Raw genomic sequence first — 24,418 nt, forward strand, 5'->3', positions numbered from 1 at the left:
AGTATATGAGCATGCCGAATCTCACCTTTAAATGAAAACTCATTATCCAATAAGAAGACCGTAGGCAACGATTTTGAGGAATATAACCCTTCCCCTAGCTTATCAAGCAGATTACCCGGTAATTCTTCATCCACGGCAGTTCCTCAAGACTACTAGGTTCCCACGCTGCTGCCGCGACTTGACCGAGATCATTATGGAGGTAGGGGGCGTAATCGTCTTTGAGGTGCACCCCCTAGTCGCCACGGGTTTGATATATCGACGTATTGAACTGTGATCTGTGTACGACTATATCTTAGCTGGTGAGGTTTAAGGACCGTCGAAAACTTCCTCCTGTGTCCTGCACTATCTAGTTTCCTCTCTACTTAAATTTAATAGTAAAAAGAAAGAGAAAGAAAAGATGCAGTGGCGTTCTCTTGCTGCCCTGGCAGCACTCCAGTTAGCGCATGACGTCGCATATGCGCAACAGATGATGCGCTTCTCGTGCCCGAAGCTAACCATCGAGCGTTTAGACCCGCTGGTCTCGCCAGGTATGGAACAGTCACCGCATATGCATCAGGTCGGCGGCGGAAACTCGTTTCGAGCGTCTATGCCACCCGTTGATTTCGATCCTGTGAAGGAGTCGACCTGTACTTCGTGTACCTTTGCCGAGGACTTCTCGAACTACTGGACTGCCAACTTGTTCTTCAGGGCTCGTAATGGGACCTTGAAACGCGTACCACAACTGGTGAATATGGGCCTGAAAGCCGACGGGGGTTTAACCGTGTATTATATCCCACCGTATGATGGCAAGACTAATGTTACCGCATTCAAACCGGTGAGTATCCAAGCCATGATATCTGAGAACACTCATGTACCCCTCTGTCTTGGATTAAAACTTGCTGACAGGAGTGTTTTACATAGGGGTTCCGTATGCTGGTTGGGGACCCGATGCTACGACAAGCTGAAGGCCAGCAGCGACAGATTTGCCACCGGTGCTTCAGCACGATTAACCAGGTGCCGTTCGGCGGCGCACCTTGCACGGGCGACGATACAGCATCCCTTCCTCCTGGGATGTGCAACGGCGGTATTCGCACCACGATTACCTTCCCTACATGATGGTACGGGGTCAATGTCGACTCGCCTGATCACAAGAGTCACGTCGCATACCCTGAGACCGGATCTTCCGAGAGCGGCGGCCCTTGTCCGGCCAGTCATCCCGTCAAGCTCCCACAGTTGATGTAGCTTTCTCCCTTTTTTCTCTAGGGTTAAGATTGGCTGCTAACGTAAAAAACATGAGCTAGGTATGAAGTTATATGGGACGTAAGTACTATGGTTTCTATCTGGATGCTTTCGGGGGCTGCAAGTTTCAGACGGGATCGATATTTAGAGCCACGGTGACCTTGCTCGTTTGCTAATCCGGATGATTCATAGACGCGACCCTTCAATGACCCGGATTTGTGACCCGAGGACGGGTCTCAGCCCCTGGTTTATAATATGGGAGATGGGTGAGTTTCTGAACTCTTCCGAGAGAATGTGACGAAGAGTAGTTGGAATGATGGCTGATAGCCTCTAGTTCCGGTTACGGCCAACGTGGTGACTACCTCTTCGGCTGGAAGGACGATGCCCTCCAGAGAGCATTGGATGCTCGTTGTAGCAACGATCGTTGCGCACAGCTTAAATCGCAGACTTCCGATGATGCGATGCGGTGCACACTTAACCAGGCCGTTCCAGAGAAGTACGATGGATGTAAGTCGATTATTATAATTCTCGATATACTTGATGTGGGTGTATTGACCGTGTATGAATAGGGCTCAACCAGCTCCCTGGTAATTGGACTATCACTTACAGCTAGACTGAAAATGAGATAATGTAATGTGGATTGGATATAGATAATTCTTGAGATTGGTGTAGATGCTTCTATGAAGGTTCTTGCAAGGTAAAGTTCGCCCGTTTGGGTGACATCATAGCGTTGGTGGATGGAATGCGAAAAGAATCTTTTGAATTGCTAGAATGATAAGCAGGGGCAGCCTCTTATCGTAAACCCCACTTTATCATTATCTGTGGCTAGTAACGAGGCGCGTAGAGGACTCTTGGCAGCTACAGCTACCTCCTGGAGGTGAATTTGGAAGCTTCAACTTAACGTTTTCAGCTGTGCAAGCTCAAGTTTAATACCATCTACAACACTCATCCACAACACTCACCTTCTTATTTTAGGGAAGGTTGGTACTTATAGCCTTGGGAATAACAAGCCAGAAAGTACACTAGATTATAGTCCTTACTTATATCATAACTGTGCCCTTCATACAAATGCGCCGCACTCGGATTTCCCATCCCACGTCATAGCACAAACATTCAACGCGACCGCGATTCCACGGAACTATGCCGACGTCATGGACACTACGAACGCGTCAAATCCGCTTCAGCAGCTCGGCGCAGCGAACAGGATTGCTATCGCAGACTTAACCCCCGAAATTCAAGACTCGGCATCTCGTGCTGTGCGTGGTGTGGTTACTATCACATGGCCCTATAATTCTGTTAAAGGCACGTTTGCTTTTATCCTCGCTGAACCTGACTACCGTCTTCGTAGAAGCAAGGGGCAGGTTCGTATAAATCTGAACGGTGCATCTGCTAAGGCCGCTGGAGAGAGCGGGCTAAGTAGCGGCGATGAAGTTCTCGTCAGCTTGGATGGAGCTGAGTGGGAACCTGAACAAACCAAGAAGCGGCAGAGTTTACCAGGCGCGGGGATTGATTGGCAGTTGAAATTCTCAGATAAGCTCATACTTCAGGTGATTATATATATGTGTGTACATCTCATGGTTTAGCAATTGCTCACATCTTTTCTAGGTTATCCTGACCGAGACTGGAGAGACCAAGCTCGTCAATGTCGACCGTCCTCCTCCCGCAGAGCCCCAACCTCGGGCTGAAACGCCGCCGACCGAAATATCTCACGAAGAAGACCTTCCCGCTCAAATACTCGAAACTCTCACGCCACCTAGTAAAACGTATATTGCGAAGCTCAAAGATGGCGAATTCGAATCCCCGGCTTTCGTTAAGAGAGCTCGGATGTCATACGGATCCCTATTCGAAGATGGATACGACATATTCGAGGACGATGGTGGAGTCAAAGGGAGAGGCCGGAAAAGGTCAAGATTTGGTCGCGAAAGCGGTGCGTGGAAATATACTAGCCAGTCTCCTAGCCCTGAACCTACCTCACCTCAGGCCATCGTGAGCTCTCCGCCAAGACCTGATATGACTGATGAAGGATGTCAAACCATGGAAATCGATCTACCAATGCCTTTGCCTACGCAAGAAAACAGTAAAAACGAAGCACAGCTGATCTTGGAGTCGACATCAAGAGTAGAAGATGCTACTCATCCCCAACAAGGAATGGTGGATCACGGTGTTCAAGGGGATCTTCACAGCGAATGGCCAGTCGCGACACCTACACCACTCCCACCACCCGGGCCTAGCAGTGAACTTCCCAGTAGTGGACCTGAATTGTCTGCGTTCCAGGCCGCCGATGGATTTAACATAGTCACTGACGACCTTCAGCGATGGAACGCTCCACCTCTAAACCTTCCGCCTGAAGGCTACTTACATACTACTGAACCTCCATCAGCTAACGGGTTCTCAAATACTTTCGAGATCGAAACATCCGTGGGCCATGATATAATGAGACCTGGAAGCCGTACACACTCGCCAAACGAACCTAATCACCTTGCTGTTGAACATGATGAGCATCATCTTAATGAGGGCCCGGCCACTGATGAGCAAGGCTACCCAATTCACGCTACATTACATAGCACGGACTACCCGCCGCTGGGTCTTGAAGATGAAGAGGAAAGTACCACGGTACCTCAAGTGGCACATATGGACTATCCTCCTTCCTATCTAGATAGCAATCACCCCTTCTCCCAAGAGGAGACTATGGATATTGAACGAGACTCATTCGATTCTAGCGTCCCTGCAGCTGAAATTGTAGGATCATCGTCTTGGGCTACGGTCAATAACCCATCTCAAGCGACTTCGATGCCTCATACTGGCCGGTTGGGTAGTGCAGAGGGGGAATCTCCCGATACTGCAGTTGTCATAGACGAAAGTGATTCGGACGACGAACCACCACCGCCGACTGCTACAGAGGACACAGTCATGACCGGTCAAGCTGATGCTCTCGAAATGTATGAAGAAGCAGAAGTTGAAGATGACGTGGATGCTGAGTATTCGGATGATGATGAACCTGAATATGATGCCGACGAAATGGGCGGTGACTACGATACAAGGAATTATACCGCACCAGATGATGATGAAGATGATAGTCACGATGAAGACTTGGGACCACGCGAACTAGAACCCGAGTTTGACGACGGCGAAAGCTGGGACGAAGAGGACGAGGACGCCGAAAATCTTGAGTATGAAAGCGAGTACGAAACTGATGACAACAATGAGGAGAATCGAAAACCTGTGCGGCCAGTTTCACAGTCTATCCCTCAGGTCATTGATCTCATTTCATCCTCGGAGGATGAAGGGGAGGATGACGAAGCTACCCAGCCGCGACAAGCGGCTCGACCAGTCGCTGGTAGTATATCACAAAGTCAACCAGCAACATCGCCAGGAATTATATCAAAACAAGCACTTGTACAGCCTGCCGAAAGTGGAAGTGAAAGTGAAGAAGATAGCGAGGATAGCCTGGATAACGAGGAGAAGAACGATGAAGAAGACGAGGAGGGTGGCAAAGATATTGAAAGGGAGGACGTCATCAGCTCAGTCGATTCAATTGACAAACCAGATTCCGAGTCCTCGGGAGGCGAGAATGAAGATGTTGAGAGAATGCTTGAGGAAGAACTTGAAGAAGCAGCGCTTAGTCCTGGAGACGATGATGTGGCGGAGTCTATTGATATGGGTTCTCAGCAACTGCCCGCTGTATCCGGAACCTCGCGTCCTAACGAGTTTACCGTACATAAAAAAACATCGCCTGAGCCTAGCCATACAGGGTTAATGGGCACGAAAACCAAGGAGGAATATAAAGATGGCAATGATCGACAATCCGCGGCCGACGGACTCGACCTTCTAGGTCGAGTAGTCGAAAGCGAATGGAACGACAATCATGTCACTTCTCCTAGGGAGATACAAGATGAAGACGCTATTGACACCATGCCAGCTAAAGGTGACGAACCCCTAGCGGAACGTATAGAAGTGCCAGAGGAACAAGTAGAAGGACATGAATCCCTAAATTCTCAGGAGGATGAGGAAATGGTCGATATGGTACCTATTTTACCAGCTACTTCTTCAACCCCGCAGCCTGTAGCAGTAGACGAAGAGAGGCAAGTCGAAACCACAGCACCCTCGTCCCCTCCGTTAACACATTCGTTCATATCGCTATCTGCGGATGACAAAAAGATGGATGTTGTGTTGCGAGAAAATATTGCTGTTACGGGACCCCGGCTTCCGGCCGACCAGCTGCCGACACCTCGAGATACACAATTAACGGGTGATATCACGGTATTAGACTCTGTTGCAGTTGTTTCTATGGATGTTGATGAGCCAGACGTGATAGACGATACGACAGGGCTTTCACCCGTGGCTGAGCAATTGGCCAGTAGAAAACCACCTTCGGTAGCTGCTGAAGATATCATTACAAATGTCGAGGAACAGCCTACTGAACGTAGCACAGTTCAATCAGAAAAGACTCACCTTGAAGAAATCTCCCAGGATACCACACAACGGAACAACTTGCTTGCTTCGCCAAGTTTATCCTTCCAGACTCAGGTTGCTGCTGAGGAAATGGTCCCAGCAAGTTTCGTTGAGCCTATTCCTGAGATTACGATCGAACTTGAGACAGGAACTGATACCCGACCTGACATTGAGACTAGTATTTCTCGTGCTAGCCTGTCATTTATATCTCAGATGGAGGTCGATGAAGAACTGCAAGCCAGTATCATGGAAAATTCGGAGTTCGATGATGATACGGATACTGAGGTGGTAGAGGAACGTGGAATTCGGTACCAGGTCGAAGAATATGAATATGAGGGTAGTCCCGCTCAAAGTGAGGACGATGTTCGCACAGAGCTTGAAAGCCAAAGTCCCGTATCGAGAGATCCGTCTCCAGATCTTGGAACGCAGATACAAGAGCAACGGGACACTGGGCGGACCAATTCAGCCGACATAGAAGCTGACTCTCCTGAGCAAGCGTCACAAACGGACCCGAGCGTGCAGCTTGCACGTATTGCATATGCTTTTAAGCGAAGGGTGAAGAACCATGATGCAAACAAGATTACTCCCGCAGACGAGATAAATATGTCTGCTGTTGAACGTTCGTCGCCTGGTGTGGAAGATTCAAGCGTGCAACTAGCTCGAGCTTCTTTAACTAGATCCTCACAGGGTGAGGAAGAAAGCTATTCGATGACGGCGGCGAAACTAAAACTTGTGCGTCATCTTCGGGATGAATTGCCTGACTGTACGCCTCTCAAGGTTTTGCGACAGCATCTTCAGAAGAAGCTAGACGTAATTGCCGTCGCCATGATGCACCCGCCGGACCCACAAAGAGCTAAGGGAGGCCCGCGCGAGTTCATGATGTCGTTTACTATAACCGATCACTCGATCGGCCCCTATTTGGTTGTGGAAGCACAACTATATCGACCGCACAAAGAAACGCTGCCAATCGTCAAGGCCGGCGATGTTGTGCTCCTTCGCAACTTCACGGTCATCTCACTTCAAGGCAAGGGCTTCGGCTTACGCACAAATGACGAGTCGAGCTGGGCCATTTTTGACCAAGATAGTGAGCCGCCTCAGATCAAGGGACCTCCCGTCGAATACGGCGAGAGAGAGACCACTTATGTAGCGCACATGCGGGCGTGGTATAACCTACTGGATGAGAAAGCGAGGTTGAAACTTGAAAGGGCCAATAAGAAGATAATCGATGCGGGCAAATCCAAGTAGGGATGGAACTGGTTCAAGTCTCTACGCTGGAGAGTATTATAGTATTTTGCTACGACGATTCTCGAATTTCAGGTACCTAATGTATACTTATTCATCTTTGCCTTGCATTACAGTTAGGAGTTAGGGGGGAAAAGACAATTACTCCCTATTTTATGATATGGGAATGGTAGATAGCATACTAAGGCACCGGGCTTAATGATATATACCAGGTAATTATGGTATTTTTAGCATTGACGGGTATGCTTTCAAATGAGTGAGGCGTGAATTTGACTCTTAGCTACGGTATCCGACCCCTTACCTAGACCTACTAGGTAGCTCAACAATTTTAGGTAGCCAATCGGTTCTTGTATTGGCAGCACGGGTAGCCTTAGCTGTAGGTATCGCGAGCTTATGATTTCGGTGAGGTTTCAACTCTTATTATCGTTCGAGCGCGCCTTTCCAGGTCCAAGCAACTTCGTACTCTCCTAACCACTAATGTTCTGCGCTTGGTCGTTACGTAGATGCTAGCACCCTAAACTAATACCGAACTAATACCGTCAAATCCATATCCAGTGCTTCCTATTGGAGCTATCGTCCGTTAGAGTTTCTTCCGCCATCGAGCGCAAGATATTGGATAGTTAACTTTCAGTAATTACTACTAACATGAAACTGATATTAGTCATAAACTAACTCTACATAATTATCTGATCTACTGGCCGTGCTTCTCTTCGTCTATAAATGAGGATTGGTGCCACTGTTATTTCCAAGGCGCTCCGTCTATTTTCTCGACATTTAACAAAAAGCGAATCGCAACGTATCTTCTCGTCGCATACCTCTTTCTGACCACGCAGAACTTCCTCAAGCACTCCAAGGAAGCGGAAACCAATTCAAAAAGTACCTCCCCAATATAGTCAGTCTACTTGAGGTAACCCATCACCCGATACACGATCGAGAAAAGGGCTGACATCTCTCAGACGCAGACATAACGACAATGATAGATTTTGACTTTGAGTGCTGCTCCTCTCGGGAACATTCGCCAGACACGGACATGATAGCGGACATGATGGCGCAGGAGATCCCAGAAGACGTCGCTAAGAGGCGTATGGCGTTGGCTCTCTCGTCCATGTTAATTCCACTTAGCGTAGCCGCCATGGTAGCGCAGCTGGGGCGGCCTCCACTTTGGAATGAGATCATGTTAGAGGCGCTGAAGCTTTCAGGGGCATTTGGGATCATTTTTTGGCTTCTTTGATACCTTTATTATGGCTGGGGGTTGGAAGGGCTAGGGGATGGAAGACTGCTACCTAGTTGGTGCAAGCGTGGGAATTAGGTGGGTGGCTATATGCTGGCGGCAATGTATGTGGCTACGGTTGGCTTTGATCCGCTGTGCATATTTGCAAGCTTGACTCACAGGTAGGGTGGATGTTAGGTAAAAGGATTTTGCACTGTTTTTATGGTATAGCAAGCCGATGATATCCATCAAATTCTTTGGTATTAAATCTTCACGAGGTTGATTGCTCAAAAACCTCACTAATCAGATCGGGTATTCAAACATCCGTGACTATCCGCCCTGCTCCATAATCAGGAGAAGCATGCGTGGGTTTCTTCATTGACATACGTGCTGATATACTTATCTTGGATAGCCGTACACGCTATGGGCGTTAACAAATATCATCATCATCATCTTAGAAAGTAGCCTCCATCTAATACTACTAGATAAGTGTAGCGAAATGTAAAAATGTGTGAACTTAAAGACAATTATAATGGTTGCATGGAGGTAAGTTCTCGAGCTCGGTCGCCGAAGGTCACTTTCGGGAACTTGCTATTAAACTTTGCCAAATGCATATCGCTTCGAAAACCGAGATGTCTATGTTTAGGTTACATGATAGTTTACCGTGTTGGGCTGTTGAGTTGAGTTTAGGTGCGATTCCTATAAACGCTATTGGCATTTCTTCTCAAAGTATTAGTGCTGGCTTTTGCCTCCTTGCACCTAGGAGGAGGCAAAGGCCAGCACTGATACTAAGCCTCCTAGTGACGTATGCTCATCACTTTCCTAGAGTAGACAAGGGGGTAAACACCAAGCAGCAAAACATTCGCTTAGTTTGAGGGGCGTCGGGTACTCCCGCCTTGCGATAGGCTCTTATGCTGATCATCTAATCAACCCCGATCTTGCTAGGTTTGGGTCCTTCTAAGGATTGGAGCTAGGAGCCTCGGCAATCTTGTGACGAGCTGCTATTTAAGCCGCAAGCCGGGACGGGCATTATGCACCTATGGCTTTGGGTGAGTGTGCGGGACCGAACAAGCTCTGGTCATATCACGATCCTAATATAGATGTATGACATAATAAAGTGCATAACCTACCCTCCATGTAAGCTTCCAGTTTATAAGATAGGTTGTATGTAGATAGGCTGTCTTGGCAAACTTGGAGGCTTTAGACTCAACTAAGATCGAACTGCTGGTTGACGTCATCCATATATAGGTATGTTCCATGTTTAAGTCAAATTCTGCCGGTAGAGAACAGATTCTCAAATAAGCATGGACGACGATAGAGTCATAAGTCATACTAAAAAGGAAATACATCATTAACGACTAGAAATACCTTAGTGATAACAGATAATTGATAGGTCAGAATGGGAAAGGTGTATGGATTCTTTGACTTTCCGTACTATTTCCTCCGCTGATTACAATGAATATCTATATAAAAGGGTAATAGCGTAGAGGCAATTAATTACGTGGCTTATACTTTACATAGCACGCAATAAGATAAGTCAGAAGTGTGTTGTACATGAGGCTTATGCAAAGCTTTCTGGCCCGAATGATGTAGCTTAACTCCAATCATGAAGCAAGATGAGAAAGGGAGGGCGAAGGGGCTCTAAGTGTAGAGAGACTAGCAGGGGAGTTAATCGAGATCAGCCGTAGTACCGAAATCGTAATTACCCATGGCTTTCCCATCTCCATCTAACCCGGTTTGCTTATCATGTAAGAGACCAGATTACGACAGTATTTACTGTAATTCGGGGCGACGTTCTAGACTTTGGCCACTCCACAAAATAACGCTCCGAAAAGTCATGCTGTCATTGCGGAGACCTTTTGTTTAAAGTGACCAATAGAATGCTTCATATAATATTTCCCCTGCAGCGATCTAAGTTTCTAAAGCGGAAGCTCCCCAGTAGAATGAAATCTGATTGGTCAACTGTTCCCGAAAAGGAATAAGACATCATGCATGTCAACTATTCGCCTCTTCCATCGTCACTATCCACGGTTCATCCACGGTAACTTGTAAGTACAGACCAAGTCGAAAGAAAGAGTATTCTAACCGTTGATCATGATGAAATACTTAAAAGTACAAACTATTGAGTCAGATACATGGGAATAACCTAGGCATAAATGACAATTCGCATGTGTGATCCCGTTCAAAACGTGCATCTTCCAGGAGGGCTTTGGGTTTTCATCTATTTGGCGTAAGTGGTGACGTCAGGTCATCAGGGGAATTCCTCAGTCCAATAGCTAAATAGCTTAATGCGGCTTTCTGACCGGCGGGAGAACTAGGGGCGGCAAGAAAATATAGCTGGAATGCGGGCTAAGACAGGCAGGCTACATACCCGGACATGGGACAATGATCGAACTGTAGATGATGACGTATTTTACTCGTTCATATGATACACACTCTAGCTTACCAAGGTCGATCCTTGGGGATAGATTGCCGGTAAGGTAAGGGAAACTAGATCAGCGAGCCGTCGAATGATCTGCTCCAACTTTCTATATAAGGTGCTTCCAATTCCCCCTCAGTCCCAACTCCTTTCCATCATCATTCATCATCTTCATTCATCATCTTCAATCTCCAACAACAATCAACAACGCAACCACTACAAACTACAAACCACCAAACCTTCAAAATGGACAAGATTCAGAACGCCGCCAACTACGTCTCTGACACCGTCAAGGGTGCTACCAGCACTGCTTCCAAGGAGGCCAACAAGGATGTCGCCAAGGACAGCAACGCAGACTTCACCACTCGGTAAGGTTCATCCACATCAACGATCAATCGCAAAGATCGCCTGCTAACATACTCCCAGCGCATCCGCCGCCAAAGACGCAGTCGGTGACAAGGTCGATGAGAAGAAGCACAACACTTCTGCCGACGTCAACAAGGAGGCTGCCAAGCACTAAACTGCTATATCCTCCTGGTTAACTCCACCTCTATACGATTTGTACGATGGGATAAATGGAGTAATGTGATTATTAGGCGTCTTTGGAACAGACATGGCTGTTTCCTTTGTCAACATTGGCATGGAGAGATGGATTTGATTCACTTGAAAGATTCAAAGATCTTCGGCTGGCTTTTTAATACCCCTATGATAGCTTATAATTAAAGCCTCTATTCATCGCCAACTATTTTTCCACATTGACCGCGTGATATGGACATTGCGTGATATGGACATTGTGTATTTTCACGTATTAGAAATTTGGTAATTCGCAGATAACATGATCGCTAAATCAGTCAAATGTCCTTCTGAAATATGAAAGTCTCACGGCACAATTGATCTTGCAAATATCTTGAACTTACAATAATATAGAAATCATTTAGACGTAAGTTACGTAAATATCATATACGCTTAAGGGCAAAGCAGCTTCTGCAACCTTCAGAATCGTACATGAAAGGTTTTCCTTTTCCCTCGAAAAGAAAGAACACTAATACGCTAGCGTGGACATACAAGTAAATTGTTCTCTAATAGAACTCACTTGGAGGAATACTCAATCCGTTGATATCAGAACCACCCGTTTTCGACACACAAACTTTCTCAAGCACGTTCACCCTACTGTGTAGAACCGCGCTGATACTATCAGTGGTGAAACAAACCAGGGAAATCCGCATTGACTCTTGGGCGCGAAGAATGTCAACCAGTGCCTCCAGATGAGGAATCGTATCTTGATTTTCTGCCAGATGGAATCCGTCCAAGACCCAGACCAAAGACGGCGGCGCGTGTTTCAGCAAAGCCTGTATTATCTGTAAGGCAAGCGGTACGCTTCCGAAGCTCCCATCTAGCTTCCGGAACTTCGCTTCATCGAGCTCGTCTTCGTCCTCGAACTCGACTGGTAGGAGATAGATTAGTTGCGCGATGGTGGAGTACAGGAGGGCTATGACGGCGGCTTGGTGTTGCGGGACCGACGGCGCGAAGTTGTCTCCTGGCTTGACGAAGAACGATATGCAGGGGATATCTTCGTCTTGCAACATCGAGGCGATCTGAAGTGCTGCTAGCGAGAGGTCGGAGCCGTACGATTTGGTTGGTAGGCCTTGGATCCAAATCATCCGTGAATTCACTTCGCCGAGCCAGTTCTGCAATTCTGTAATAACCTCATCTGGCAGCAGGACTTTGGAATTGTCTTTATTGGATAACTCGTTACTCCCGTAGTCGAAGTATGGGGTTAAATCCTTGGCATATGCCATGAATTCGTACCGATTGCAAAGTAACAGTCCTTCTAAAATTATTATCAGTATATTTATTGCTAAGAGGATGTGTTAGTTGAAGTAGAAACACTTACCGGACTCGTAATCGAACTCATATTCCAAGGTCGAATCGTCGTCAGTTTCTGTCTCCCAGCTACTTCCCTCGGAGTGATATTCCTCTTTAGATGGCTCCCCATCATTGCCAGGGCTGTCATTCTCAGCCATTTTGAGGTCTGAGAGTAGGTAACGGACCTGGTCGACTTTATCCTTAATACCACGAATTCGATCTTCCGCGACGTGCGCGACCTCTCGCTGAATTTCCGTATTGTTACCCGAATCTCGTCTTCTAATGGGTTGAAATTCTTCTCATGGGAGTTTCTGTTCAAGGCGGAGATAATTCTCTTTGGATGTCTCCGGAAGGAGGACATGGCATGGGAGAGGAATTTAAATACTTGAACGTGAGTTCCTTCACTAAACCCTACATATCAGGTCCTTATTCATTATTCATCTTCCTCTGAGCTGTTCTGAGGTCACGGTCCATGTCATAAAGAGTCAGGGAAAAAGCATCTACGACTCGGCTGTGATTCACTGTAATTTTAACGACAGATGAAATGACACCTGTGGGAAGACGGAAGTGCTTTCCATAGGCGGGGATTGGCTCATACATATGTGTGTGGCCGTCCAAAGCTTCCAAAAACATAATGAATGGACTTTTCGTCTTAATTTTGCTATAATAGATGCTCTGTGTGTCTTGAACTGCGCTATATAGAGTCGTACCTACCTAATGGATGGAGGGCCCATCGAGGGCTCATTCCAGCCTGGAAAGAGATGGCGGAATTGCTGCCACGTCTTTATTGCCACTTTTTGGTGATATTTTAATGCTCCAAGTGATTGGGATGAGTCTCGTGAAACCAGACCTAGTCACTCACTTAGGGGAATTAGCATTCTCAAGTCACCTTTTCTAATCTGAAAGTTGCTTTGCGGGGTTTGCCTCTTCTTCATCCCGACTCGTCACGGTAACGTCTGAGGAGGCTCTGGAGAGTGTACTGTTCGGGATTTTCTACTTAGTATAGTGGCAATATTACCTAGTGCCAGGCTGTGCAACGGTTTCATCCACAGTCACTCCTAAAAATTCTTACTGCGTAACACACGGTACCTCTGTCACATTTAGGAATATCTACGTGTATATTATGAGATTTACCCCTGTTATGGGTGAAACTATACTAAGGGCTATGTATAGTTTATGATAGTAGGCTGTGGGAAGTGAAAGAAATATACTCCAGAATTAGAATGCGCAATACGAACCTGGGCTGGGCCATATAGCCGGTCGTAGTTATTGCTTGTAATTTGGGGTAGGCAAAGTAGAACTAGGAGAGGCTTATTGACTAAAGTTGATGTAAGACTATGAAAGAGACTTTGTTAAAGTATAAATGGAGTTAAACATATTGTTATATCTTCTATAGATTATAGTAGCTTAAAAAGTCAACAGTCTGTTTCATGCTCTAGAGTAAACGTTTCTCACTCACCACCTCAGGAGGTATTCTAGAAATTACATCAGCACCGAGTTAGACGCTCGGTCAAACCTCGGGCTATTCAACTTCAATCCCCTTCTTTTCCATTTCCCGTCATCCGATATTCGTTTCTTCTTGACAATAACACCTTGTAAGAAAGTAAACTAAATGCCTGCCCCAACTCCTTCTTACTACCCCGCAGGCTGGGACCGTGAGCGGATGCTCAACGTCACTGTTAATGAGATCAACGACCTAACCGAAGAACAGAGGGGAGTATTTCGCGAAGGTCTGCGGGCCGACCTGGGGCAGCAGGGGTTCGATGAATTCTTCGATGAGATGTTTAGGCGGGAGCAAGAGGCGTCAGGTAGGGCGATACATATTGCGCACATAGAATGCCTATCATGTAGCTCATGTTCTAATGGTGGAGTTATCAGGGAATTCTACTAAGACTATTAAGGAGCCTCCTTTCATGGAAGTTATGCGCCTGGGCGAAGACCGCGGTGTCCGCCGGGATCAGTGGGGATTCGTCGTTTTTAAAAGTCCAGAGATCGTTGATGCGGAACAATGGATGGCCTGCAAGAAACGGGTTTCAGAAATTATAGACCATTCTATTGATCCCTATCGCGGATATGCCGGACTTGACGATTGTATCCGAAAAATGAAGTTTCAATGGGTAGAAGACGTCGGAGAAGCGGATGGGAGCATGGGGTCTATATCACGGTGGGTGACCCCCTATTGTCCTTGTCTCATCTAGGCTGACCTTTTTCAGAGCATACTCGTCATCTCCTATACTGCCAGGTTTGAACCATAGTTTATGTCTGTATATTACGCCGGCTTCAATGGATTCAATCTTAAACTCTCCCTCCCCTTCGTCCTGTAAGAGAAAATATAGAAATAGAATTCCTTTCGTGATTGCTGTTTCTAGAGATGTCAGTCAACAACACTACAATACAATCAACGGGGATATTGAGGGAGCCCCGTGGCGAGGATTTTTCAATGTAGCTGTCGAAACACTACTCGACTCCCTCTTCCCTATTGTCGCGGATGACTCAATGTCCCCATTTGAAATTGGTGGGCGTGTCGCCGGCGATGACGTCTGGTGCGATTATACGAGATGGGGGGTGCACAAGGCCGGCATAGGTTACTGGGATTCAAGGACGGGCCAGGCAGACAGTGGACTGTAAACAGAATATAGGTGATAAAACATCGTATGCTTGCATATATTTCGATTAATACCATGACGTTGACTAACCTCTTAATATTAGTGAGACGTAGCAACCTTCTAGTCCTTGAAGTTTGAGGGTTGGTGAGAAAGCTAGCGGGGTAATCTTCTATTAGACAAGATGAACTTCCTCCTCCGGTCCAGAAACCAGCCATGGTAGAAACTTATAGGCACGAGTTAGCTATTATATGCTTGAAGTAAGAGCCAGCAACTGAAAGACGGACAAAAGCGTTTCGCATATGAGCCTACTCGTATTCTCATGCACGCATGCATAGGGGTATAAGAGGAAGAATAAGAATAAAGAAGACGAACCTGTTCTTTCACTAGCGCCACAAGACCGAGACGCCGGAACTTCCTATCCGACACATCCTTACGAAGCAGTAAACCGACGCGCTCGCTCTTAATAATGGGCAAAAACCAGCAGTCCCGAACCCCTGCACGATCCTCAGCTATATCGAAACAGGCAATAGCGAAACCTTCGGTAGAAGGCAACTTGAGCTCGTCCAGCGTGGCGTATTCCGTATCTGCGGGTTGTAGGAGTGCCAAGAACCCCTGTTCGGCGAGAGCAAGGCGGCGCTGCGGCCAGCCGAACTTTGGGAAAGTAGAGAGTTCAGACTGCGAGGGGACTGTGCAGTGGACGGGCTTAGGACGGCCAAAGAAGGCGAGTTCGCAGGTAGGCATGTGGAGTATGTTGGCGTCGCAGTTGGGATTTTCGAGGAAGGTCCATCTTGGAGTAGAATCCTGCGGTAATGAATGCGACGTGGTTGATGAAGATAGAGGCCGTATAAGGATATTGGTGGGATTCTGGAAGGACTCGTCTCGTCGCAGAAATTCTGGGCGAGTGTAGATTTGGCCTTGGACGGATGCCCACTGGCAGAGTTAGGGTAAGCTTATGGTTTAACAGGTATGTAGCTATATGATAGTGACATGATATAAGAAAAGGGTAGCATTTGAAATGTAGATTAGTGGTTGAGAGAATTCTGTTTACTTTTATTCCTCACTCCTCCTTTTATCCCACCAAATAGGAATAGGGGGTGGCAGAGATAACACGCCTACCAAGGTACTTGAGATGGGTGACTTACCGACCATGATGGTGCTCGAGCTACCGTCTCACCGTTTCTATTAACGGGTCTTTTGGGTTTAGGCCAGGAAACCTTTCTAAGGATCCATTTAACCAAATACGAGGTGCACCATAGTAAACCGCGAGGAATATCTGCCTCCCATATACCGGCTAGATAGCGAGACCTGATGCCTTTCTGTGTTAGCTGGACAATACTGCTGCAGGCAGCAAATATGTCATCTGGATTGGACAATTGGCGGAGCGTATAATCTGGAAGAATTTCTTTGTACCACAGGTGTAGCATCTGGGTGCGTAGCTGTTTCTGCTCACTTGTATTAGACTTCATATTAGCATCTTCCACAGGGTTTGGGAATGACCCAATTCGTAGCTGTGATGAATCTTGCATGTTTAGAGTGCCATCTTCCCAGAGCTGCGACCGCTGGCACGAGAAGTATACTTGCTCCATTGCGTAGACGAGTGTCCTTCTGCTCAGTACTTTTTCCTGAAAGCACCATCCCCGGGTACTAACAGGCCCTTCTCTCTTGTTCCGGGGGAGCCATAAATAGATGCTGCCCAAATCCTCGCCAAATGGTATTGGACAGGGCGGCACTACTTCCTCCATGTTGTTTACCCTGAAGCCGGTACGACTATCTGCGGCTCGTCCGGCAATGACAGTCAACACCGCATTGCCGTATACCTCAGCCATTCTTCCAGACTCGTAAAGCCAGTCTTCAAGGTTTCCTTGGATGATACAAAGAGAATCGATCCAGACATAGCGGATACCTAAGTGGCGAGCAATAGCGATGCACTCTTGGTGTGTCGTTGTTAAATTATTTTCGTCAATAAGTTCTAGGAAAGATGTGAAGTTTCCATCGTTTAATTCTGTTGCGTGTCGGACGCCTTGTCCCCAGCAGTAAGATAGAGCTAGATACGGCTCACGTAGCCCCAAGTGTTGTGTTTGGACTAGCCTTGTCCATCCTGGCGAGATACCAATATCTAGAACGCGAGTAGGCATCTTCGGTGGCACATTATCATCTGTCGCTCTGCATTCTGGGTGTCTCTTCTGGCATCCATCCAGGAGTGTATGGGCAAAGCTAATTTCCCCAGCGTTATTTCTGAATGCTGTATAAAGGCGTTCGTCGAAGCAAGTTGCAGCAGGTGTGCCTATATCGGTTAGTAGGAATAATAGGATATAAACGAACTCGAAATATATATACCTGGATCCGCAAATATGCCGAGCTCACTATGTAAAATTTCCTTTCCGAAGCTCTCCTCCGCATTCTCTTTGTTCCCGCACTCCACCCATACCCTACTGCCAGCTTGAGCACGATGCTGGTCTACAACGGTAGTGTTGACGGTACCAGCTGCTATCCTCTGTTTCGAGTTGCGGAACAGATCCAAGAACATCCCCGTTAACCAGACCCGCTCGTCGCCCAGTGGCTGCCCTGCGTTCTCATAGCTGGTAGGGAATACACCGTCTAGTACGGAATTGATTTCACCGGCTGTGTATTTACGCTGGATGGAAATCCAACATAGCAGACACAGATCGCAACCCGCCGTCGCAGAGTCCCGGAGTGACCGTAAGTTAGGATGGAAAAAGGTCATATGGTTTCTTAGTTCCTTCACAGTTAAGGCAGCACAAGTTTTACATCGCGCCATCCCCCCAGCGTTTATTGAAAACCGTCCTAATTATTCGCCTTAACGATCATTAAACCTAGGCAAAACATTTAGCACCAATGTATAGATCCAAATAACGAAAAGTATAGAGAACTCGAAGAAAACCCAACGTTTTATATTAGCTGGCGAAGTCAGTCTCAGATATGCTGGACTGTTACATTGACTAAGGCCAAAAAAAGATGTGAACCACGTTTCATGATTGCCCGGTCAGCCCATTATTGCTTGGTCCTTGGCACGAATGCAGGCGGTACGGCCATGGTCACAACCGGTTATAGAAGGCGTGGAAGCAGATCCGGAGGGAAGTAAACAGGGAGTCTGCGATACTCCCGTAGATCGGTGCAGATGGATATTCTACGGATCCGTTTAGGAAAACTAAAGCCGAAAGTTTAGAGACAAGACGGGGCCGGAACTAATAAAGCTCAAAGAAGCAGACCCGGTCGACGCACAGCCACAACGAGTCAGCAGGCAGAGCCTCGTGGTGTACATTCAAATTATTATACCTCATTAGGTAGAGTACATAAAAATATACTATCCCCCTGCATATATTTAAGAAAAGGAAGTGGTAAGTCTTTTCTATGGCGGTTGAAATGTACCTAAGATATAAAATAAATAACTTGTCTCTATAAAGCGAAAAGCAAAGTGTAAGTGAGACTTTCTAAGACCTACTGCTATGTGTAACGCTCACTTTACTAACCCCCTCTATGAAAAAGAAGAGAGGGATAACATGAATTGTAGCAGTGACAAAACATCCTATTTCCATCCGTCCATTTTTATCTTAGCGAGACAGATCAGAAAATTGCCCTTCTAGATGACGGGCGACTTACATTTATTTCTATTGTCATGGAACTAGATAAAGACTTTCCTAGGCCACAATGGCACGCATTGCTGTCACTACTTGACGCCACTGTCCCACCTATTCTAGTATCTGACTCAACCACTCATGATGACTACCTTTATATCTCTCAAGAAGAGTTCGATAGGCACTATTATGATATCCGGCGGAGATTGAAGCACCCGCCGAGTAAGACGGCGTACCAGGAGTATCTGGCAGCACGGCCCTCTGATAATCCGACGTTCGTTAAGTGCATCAGAAAAACTATAGGTGCACTTTCTCCGGGCCCAAGGATGCAGCTGTACCGTGCTTTGAGTCTGATGATGTAAGTGGGCACATTGAGCTATATTTCTGCTGGATCTTTTTAAGCAATATTTTATAGGACTCGGCTTGGAAGCTTGATTAGCACGGGCTATTTCACCCCTTTCAACCGCCAATCAGTTACCGTGCGGGAAGCAATTCTACGCTCATGGCGAAGTTCCTGGTTATTCATCTGGACTATGCTTGGGAGAACATTTGTCCAACTGGGAACAATGACTTGGAGTCAAACAGATCCGTTATTCCACGGACTGAGCGACTACGTGGCCGATCCGCATTCAGAACCCGGGCCTACTATCGACTTCAACTTTATGAATTTCGATGCTACCCCCGAGCCGATACATACAGAAACCGATATTGTGATTGTTGGTTCGGGATGTGGAGGTGGAGTATGTGCGAAAGTCCTAGCTGAAGCTGGACACAGGGTTCTTGTAGTCGACAAAGGGTACTATATGCCTCCAAACCAGCTTCCCGTCGGAGCCGATTCTACGGAATTATTATTTGAAGGGGAAAGCGGCGGTCTATCAACCGTAGATGGCTCGTTCGTAATCGCGGCAGGGAGCTGCTGGGGAGGCGGTGGCACCGTAAACTGGGCCGTGAGTCTGCCGCCACCGGACTGGTTGCGCAAACAGTGGGCGGAAGAGAAGGGTTTGAAATTCTTCTCTACGTCGGACTTCCAGAATTCAATTGATCGCGTTTGCGACTTCGTTGGAGTGGATGAGACTCGGGTAATGCAACATACCCATGCTAATAGAGTCTTGATTGAAGGCTCTAAAAAGCTTGGATGGAGTGCCAAAACTTGCTTGGCAAACGCGGCCCCAGGGCATAACTGCGGGAGTAGATGCGGAGGGGGGTGTAGACAATCAAAGAAACAAGGTCCGGCTGTTAGTTGGCTACCGGCGGCGGTAAAAGCTGGTGCTCGGTGTATTGAAGGATTCGAAGTGTCTAAAGTGCTCTTTGAAGACAACGGCGGATCAAAGAAGGCTGTCGGAATTATAGGTAAATGGACTTCGCGGGACAAAAACGGCAACTTCAAAAGCGTACCTAAGTCCGAGGTTCGGCAGCGACAGGTTCATGTCAGAGCGAAGAAGGTGATCATAGCGGGCGGTACACTAAACACTCCATTGATATTGCTAAGAAGCAACTTGAAGGTAAAACCGCTACCGATGATACTCAGTCTCTCAGGACATGGTGCTAACACGTTGGTAGAATCCTAACATAGGTAAAAACTTGCATCTCCATCCCGCTAACAGCATAAGCGCTGTGTTTGATGAAGATATCCGCGGATGGGAAGGTAGGTTAAGCGACGTGCTCAGGTCATAGGTGGAAATATAGATAAGTGTATTGACATGGGATCTGTAGGTGATATTATAAGCTCCGTCGTGACGGAATTCGAAGATCTTGACGGGAAAGGCCACGGGCCTAGAATCGAAACGACCTCTATGCTCGTGAGTGGAAGCCTTGTCTGTCCTATCGACTAACTAACACCCTTGATAGCCTCCCGCGGCCATATTCCAAATTCCATGGCACGGCGGGTTGCAGTTCAAATTAGATGCGCTCAAGTACCGACATATGAATTGTTTCATGGCCCTCATCAGGGATCGGGATAGTGGCAGAGTCACTCCAAATCCAGACGATGGAAGTCCTGTCATAGCCTACACGACGTCATCGTTTGATCGTGCAAATCTGATGGTGGGACTGGTAGCCATCGCTAAAATTTGTTATATGCAAGGCGCCGTAGAGCTGCTGCCAATGGTATCTGGTTTGCCCTGCTACCGGAGCGAGTTGCCCGTCCACGAACGAACCCTTGACGATGCGGACTTTGCAGAGTGGTTAAATCGCCTGGAAGCGGCAGACCTGAGCTCTTCGTCTGACACTTTCGGCTCGGCTCACCAAATGGGGACGTGCTGCATGAGTACGAGCCCGACTACTGGTGTCGTAAATGAAGACGGTAAAGTGTGGGATACCGAAAACTTATATGTTGCAGACGCGAGCGTGTTCCCCTCGGGTTCTGGTGTGAATCCTATGATTACCGTCATGGCTATTGCGGATCATATTGCCAGGGGTATTTCGAAACAGATGTGAAAACGTTGTTGCCATTGCTCAGGATCGTAGTGGGTTCAAAGGGGTGAGATACAGACGATAAGCAGTTATCGTTTTTATATGAGTTAGTTCATTTATGTTAACTTATACGAATGACATGTATGAATGACAGTTGAATTAAAAATATAATATAAAATGAAATTATATAAACTTTACTCCCTATAGTCATAATAAATTTTACCTTTTTAATTTTAAACTTACATCCTCACTACGTTGAAATAGTTACTGTTTACTTCAGTCCTCTGTTTACCTCTTATGTGGCAGTAAATTTTCAAGCTGTCAGCAACGCACGAGCCCCTTTATCAAATGTCCCCACGCGACACACGAACTTTTCGGAACACCGCAGTTTAAACATCAAATGGTTAGTTTTTAGATACATACATCCCCCTCATTGTTTTTAACAACGCTCGTTTTCCAGTTTTTCCGCATTGGCAATAAGCTACCTATACAATTAAGTCACAATGGCTTCTTTCAAGAACTCCCTACCACCAGATCTCTTCGACCGGACCACGCTCGTGTCCCTCGCCTCGACCCTCGCCATCCTAGCAGTCGCCTACCTTATATCTCTACAAGCGCTCGACCAGAAGACGCCCGGAAGCCATCGCTTCTTGTTTATATGGCACGCGTTCGACGCCCTGGTACACTTCATCCTCGAGGGGAGCTTCCTCTACCATTGCTTCTTCTCGTGGATACCCCTTTCCAAAGTCGCTAATCCACACTGGTTGGCGCCCACCGCCCATAATTTCCTCGGTCACTCTGATCGCGCGTACGGCTCGCAGGCCGGCGGCAGTAACCCGTTTGCTCAGCTTTGGATGGTGTATGCGAAGGCGGATCGGAGATGGGCTGGCGCGGATCTGGTAAGGACAATCTCGTTGCTTTACACCGACTCCTTCTTTAGCCTTTTGTCGCTAACATTAACCCTTTCCCCTAGACCGTTATTAGTCTCGAGCTCCTGACCGTCTTCATCGCCGGCCCCCTCGCTTGTCTCATCTGCTACGGCATCGCCAAGAAAGACCCGCGTACCAACATCCTGCTGATCATAATCGCGACCATGGAGCTGTACGGAGGATTTATCACCTTCTGCCCCGAGTGGTTAACCTCGAACTACAACCTCGACACGAGCAACTTCATGTATAAGTGGGTATATCTGGTCTTCTTCAATATGCTGTGGGTCTTCATCCCAGTATATGCGATCTGGGTTGCTGTGAAGGATATCGATCACGCTTTTGCCATAAGGGGCAAAGTTGCGAACAAGGTTGCGAGCAAGACTACGTCGTCGTCAAAGAAAAAGTGATTTAGTTTACAGAACCTGGTGACTTGGGGGGCAGTTTCTAGGAGTATATTAGTCCTCAAACTTCGGCGTGCAGCCGACGTCTGTAGATGTTGGCATTGATGCTATAGTATGATACCCATCTTAGCTATTACTTGCTACTGACAGTTGAGATAGGTAGTATTAAGAGTTCACAGTTTATAACATGTTTGAAATCGGCAGTTGTGACATCTATCTTGACCCGAAATTAAAGGCTAATCAGATACCTCTACTAATGACAAAATAGTTATCGCCGAAGCTGATATGATTGCTCTATTGCAACTTAATGTGTAAGCCAGACACAAGAGTTCGTCTGGTTGGTTAGGTACCTGTTGGCCGTACTGCCCCCATCTGAGTTGGCATCTCAGCCTGCATATCCACGGCGAATTGCATGGTAGACTTTTTACATTCAACCCGCTACACCTTATCTTCAAAGCCTTATATTCTCTTGTTTTATTGGATATAAAGTTGAATATATGAGGCTATGCTTTAGAAGCAGGCTGAGCACCGGTATCACCATAGGGAAACTCGGAAAGGGGGGTCGACCAAATTGACAGCCATAAAGCGCATACGTTCCCTGCTTAGCATCTCAGCCAATATTCTTAGATGTCCCGCCTTTCCTATCCCCAATGTCTTTTACTACATCTAGTGTGGCTCTAGCCACTATCGTATGCACATATGTTTTTACTTTCCTTGCCTTAGTGTCTTTCGCTATACACGTATTCCTGTGTATTAAGAAGAGCAGACTTTCATGGGATGATATCTCGACCTTCATCGCATTTGCTATGACATTAGGCCTGGTGTGTCAAACTACCTGGGCAGTCATCGACGAAGGCCAAGGCCAACACGTCTCGGATGTGACGCGAAGCCAGTTTGAATTGACGGCCAAGGTATGTTATTGAGTACCTATATTTGAAAATATGGCGAATAAGGCTGTATTAGGTTGAACATTTGCTAATATAATCTCATGTGCAACCGTGCAGTCTCTACTTGTCAATGAAGCTCTATGGGCAGTTATAAACATGTTTATTCGGCTTTCTGCCCTAAGCTTGATTTATACACTATTTAAAATAAATCGGATTATGATGATGTGGACATGGGCTTTCATAGGTATCTCGATTGTGCATGGAATTGCTGCTATATTGACCGGTGTCCTCATATGCCATCCCATCCAGGCATCATGGGATACACGGGTTCAAGGCACGTGCGGGAACCAAACTACAGCATATGTTGCGCTGGAGGTCGGCGGTCTCGTCATTGATATAGCTATTCTAGTCATGCCGATTATTATTGTTCTCAAGCTCACACTCAACATAAGACGCAAGTTCGGTATTATCTTGATATTTTCAGCGGGTTCCTTGTAAGTTAGCACTACTACTCACCGACATCAAAACAGCAAAAAGGCTTGCCAGTTACTAATATAATAAACCGTAGGGTTACTATCATCACGAGCTTCCGCATCGCCGCGTTGCATCGAGTCACTAGTACTGATTTCAGCTATGATCAAGGTTACTTAGGACTACTGTCTACCCTAGGAGCGCTTCTTGGTATCATCAGTTGCTGTTCAACTTCTCTTCCTTCATTCATCCACTATCTTAGTCCAGGAGAGACTCGTCGACATCTACCTCTGAACAGTCCTAGATCCAAGCGAACGACTCACCAGACAGACATTCGAGAGGCTGGACCCCTAAGTAATCACTGCGAAGAAGAGGAATGTGGTGAAGAGCAAAGCGTTAAAGAGAAGAGTATTGTTTAGGCTTTGGAAATCCGTATATCAATAAATCTATAGCGGCAACGGAAATACTTTAAACAGGTGGACTTATATTAGACAGAACATCCAGCAGCCCCTAATAGAGCTCTGCATAATGACCCCTTTCTTTTACTATTCTTTTATGAATTTTAACTAAATAGATAACCAAAAACATAATAAACCGCAACGGCATTCTATGATAAAAACACGATCCGCCCTCGCACCAAAAGCCTAATCAGCTACAGCTTACATATACAGCTCGTCCATTTGAAGCACTGCCTTTGCATAACACAATC

General features: G+C 46.7%; 9 protein-coding genes across 9 annotated transcripts; 7 read left to right on the plus strand and 2 right to left on the minus strand.

Moving 5' to 3' along the window:
* Positions 1-397: 397 nt before the first annotated feature.
* Positions 398-1,831, plus strand: F4817DRAFT_355745 (uncharacterized protein; the record flags this gene model as incomplete). The annotated part of the gene is made up of 7 exons (XM_049305692.1): positions 398-814; positions 901-1,052; positions 1,134-1,217; positions 1,281-1,299; positions 1,447-1,484; positions 1,553-1,725; positions 1,788-1,831. 7 exons carry the CDS (start codon positions 398-400, stop codon positions 1,829-1,831), a joined length of 927 nt encoding a protein of 308 aa, XP_049163439.1.
* A 295-nt stretch (positions 1,832-2,126) lies between these two features.
* On the plus strand, positions 2,127-7,145 carry F4817DRAFT_323351 (uncharacterized protein). The gene is made up of 2 exons (XM_049301499.1): positions 2,127-2,765; positions 2,824-7,145. The coding sequence occupies exons 1-2, from the start codon at positions 2,370-2,372 to the stop codon at positions 6,913-6,915; spliced, it is 4,488 nt and encodes a 1,495-aa protein (XP_049163440.1). The 5' UTR covers positions 2,127-2,369; the 3' UTR covers positions 6,916-7,145.
* A 3,375-nt stretch (positions 7,146-10,520) lies between these two features.
* On the plus strand, positions 10,521-11,280 carry F4817DRAFT_323353 (glucose-repressible gene protein). Its single transcript, XM_049301500.1, has 2 exons — positions 10,521-10,909; positions 10,968-11,280. The coding sequence occupies exons 1-2, from the start codon at positions 10,788-10,790 to the stop codon at positions 11,059-11,061; spliced, it is 216 nt and encodes a 71-aa protein (XP_049163441.1). The 5' UTR covers positions 10,521-10,787; the 3' UTR covers positions 11,062-11,280.
* A 340-nt stretch (positions 11,281-11,620) lies between these two features.
* On the minus strand, positions 11,621-12,565 carry F4817DRAFT_364686 (uncharacterized protein; the record flags this gene model as incomplete). Its single annotated transcript, XM_049306780.1, has 2 exons — positions 11,621-12,372; positions 12,436-12,565. The coding sequence occupies 2 exons, from the start codon at positions 12,563-12,565 to the stop codon at positions 11,621-11,623; spliced, it is 882 nt and encodes a 293-aa protein (XP_049163442.1).
* A 1,250-nt stretch (positions 12,566-13,815) lies between these two features.
* Positions 13,816-15,143, plus strand: F4817DRAFT_79515 (uncharacterized protein). Its single transcript, XM_049307899.1, has 3 exons — positions 13,816-14,215; positions 14,286-14,571; positions 14,621-15,143. The coding sequence occupies exons 1-3, from the start codon at positions 14,020-14,022 to the stop codon at positions 15,033-15,035; spliced, it is 897 nt and encodes a 298-aa protein (XP_049163443.1). The 5' UTR covers positions 13,816-14,019; the 3' UTR covers positions 15,036-15,143.
* Positions 15,144-15,185: 42 nt separating this feature from the next.
* F4817DRAFT_355747 (HET-domain-containing protein) lies at positions 15,186-17,792 on the minus strand (the record flags this gene model as incomplete). The annotated part of the gene is made up of 4 exons (XM_049305693.1): positions 15,186-15,236; positions 15,386-15,943; positions 16,156-17,297; positions 17,351-17,792. The coding sequence occupies 4 exons, from the start codon at positions 17,790-17,792 to the stop codon at positions 15,186-15,188; spliced, it is 2,193 nt and encodes a 730-aa protein (XP_049163444.1).
* Positions 17,793-18,349: 557 nt separating this feature from the next.
* On the plus strand, positions 18,350-21,320 carry F4817DRAFT_323362 (long-chain fatty alcohol dehydrogenase). Its single transcript, XM_049301501.1, has 5 exons — positions 18,350-18,967; positions 19,025-20,111; positions 20,170-20,254; positions 20,323-20,408; positions 20,458-21,320. Exons 1-5 carry the CDS (start codon positions 18,651-18,653, stop codon positions 21,043-21,045), a joined length of 2,163 nt encoding a protein of 720 aa, XP_049163445.1. The 5' UTR covers positions 18,350-18,650; the 3' UTR covers positions 21,046-21,320.
* Positions 21,321-22,535, plus strand: F4817DRAFT_323368 (Emopamil-binding protein). The gene is made up of 3 exons (XM_049301502.1): positions 21,321-21,424; positions 21,482-21,920; positions 21,995-22,535. Exons 2-3 carry the CDS (start codon positions 21,525-21,527, stop codon positions 22,355-22,357), a joined length of 759 nt encoding a protein of 252 aa, XP_049163446.1. The 5' UTR covers positions 21,321-21,424; positions 21,482-21,524; the 3' UTR covers positions 22,358-22,535.
* F4817DRAFT_323369 (uncharacterized protein) lies at positions 22,536-24,328 on the plus strand. Its single transcript, XM_049301503.1, has 3 exons — positions 22,536-23,262; positions 23,356-23,732; positions 23,807-24,328. The coding sequence occupies exons 1-3, from the start codon at positions 23,002-23,004 to the stop codon at positions 24,126-24,128; spliced, it is 960 nt and encodes a 319-aa protein (XP_049163447.1). The 5' UTR covers positions 22,536-23,001; the 3' UTR covers positions 24,129-24,328.
* Positions 24,329-24,418: the final 90 nt, after the last annotated feature.

The sequence above is a fragment of the Daldinia loculata genome (assembly GCF_022478755.1).
Source record: "Daldinia loculata strain CBS 113971 unplaced genomic scaffold F4817scaffold_2, whole genome shotgun sequence".
Lineage (NCBI taxonomy): Eukaryota > Fungi > Ascomycota > Sordariomycetes > Xylariales > Hypoxylaceae > Daldinia > Daldinia loculata.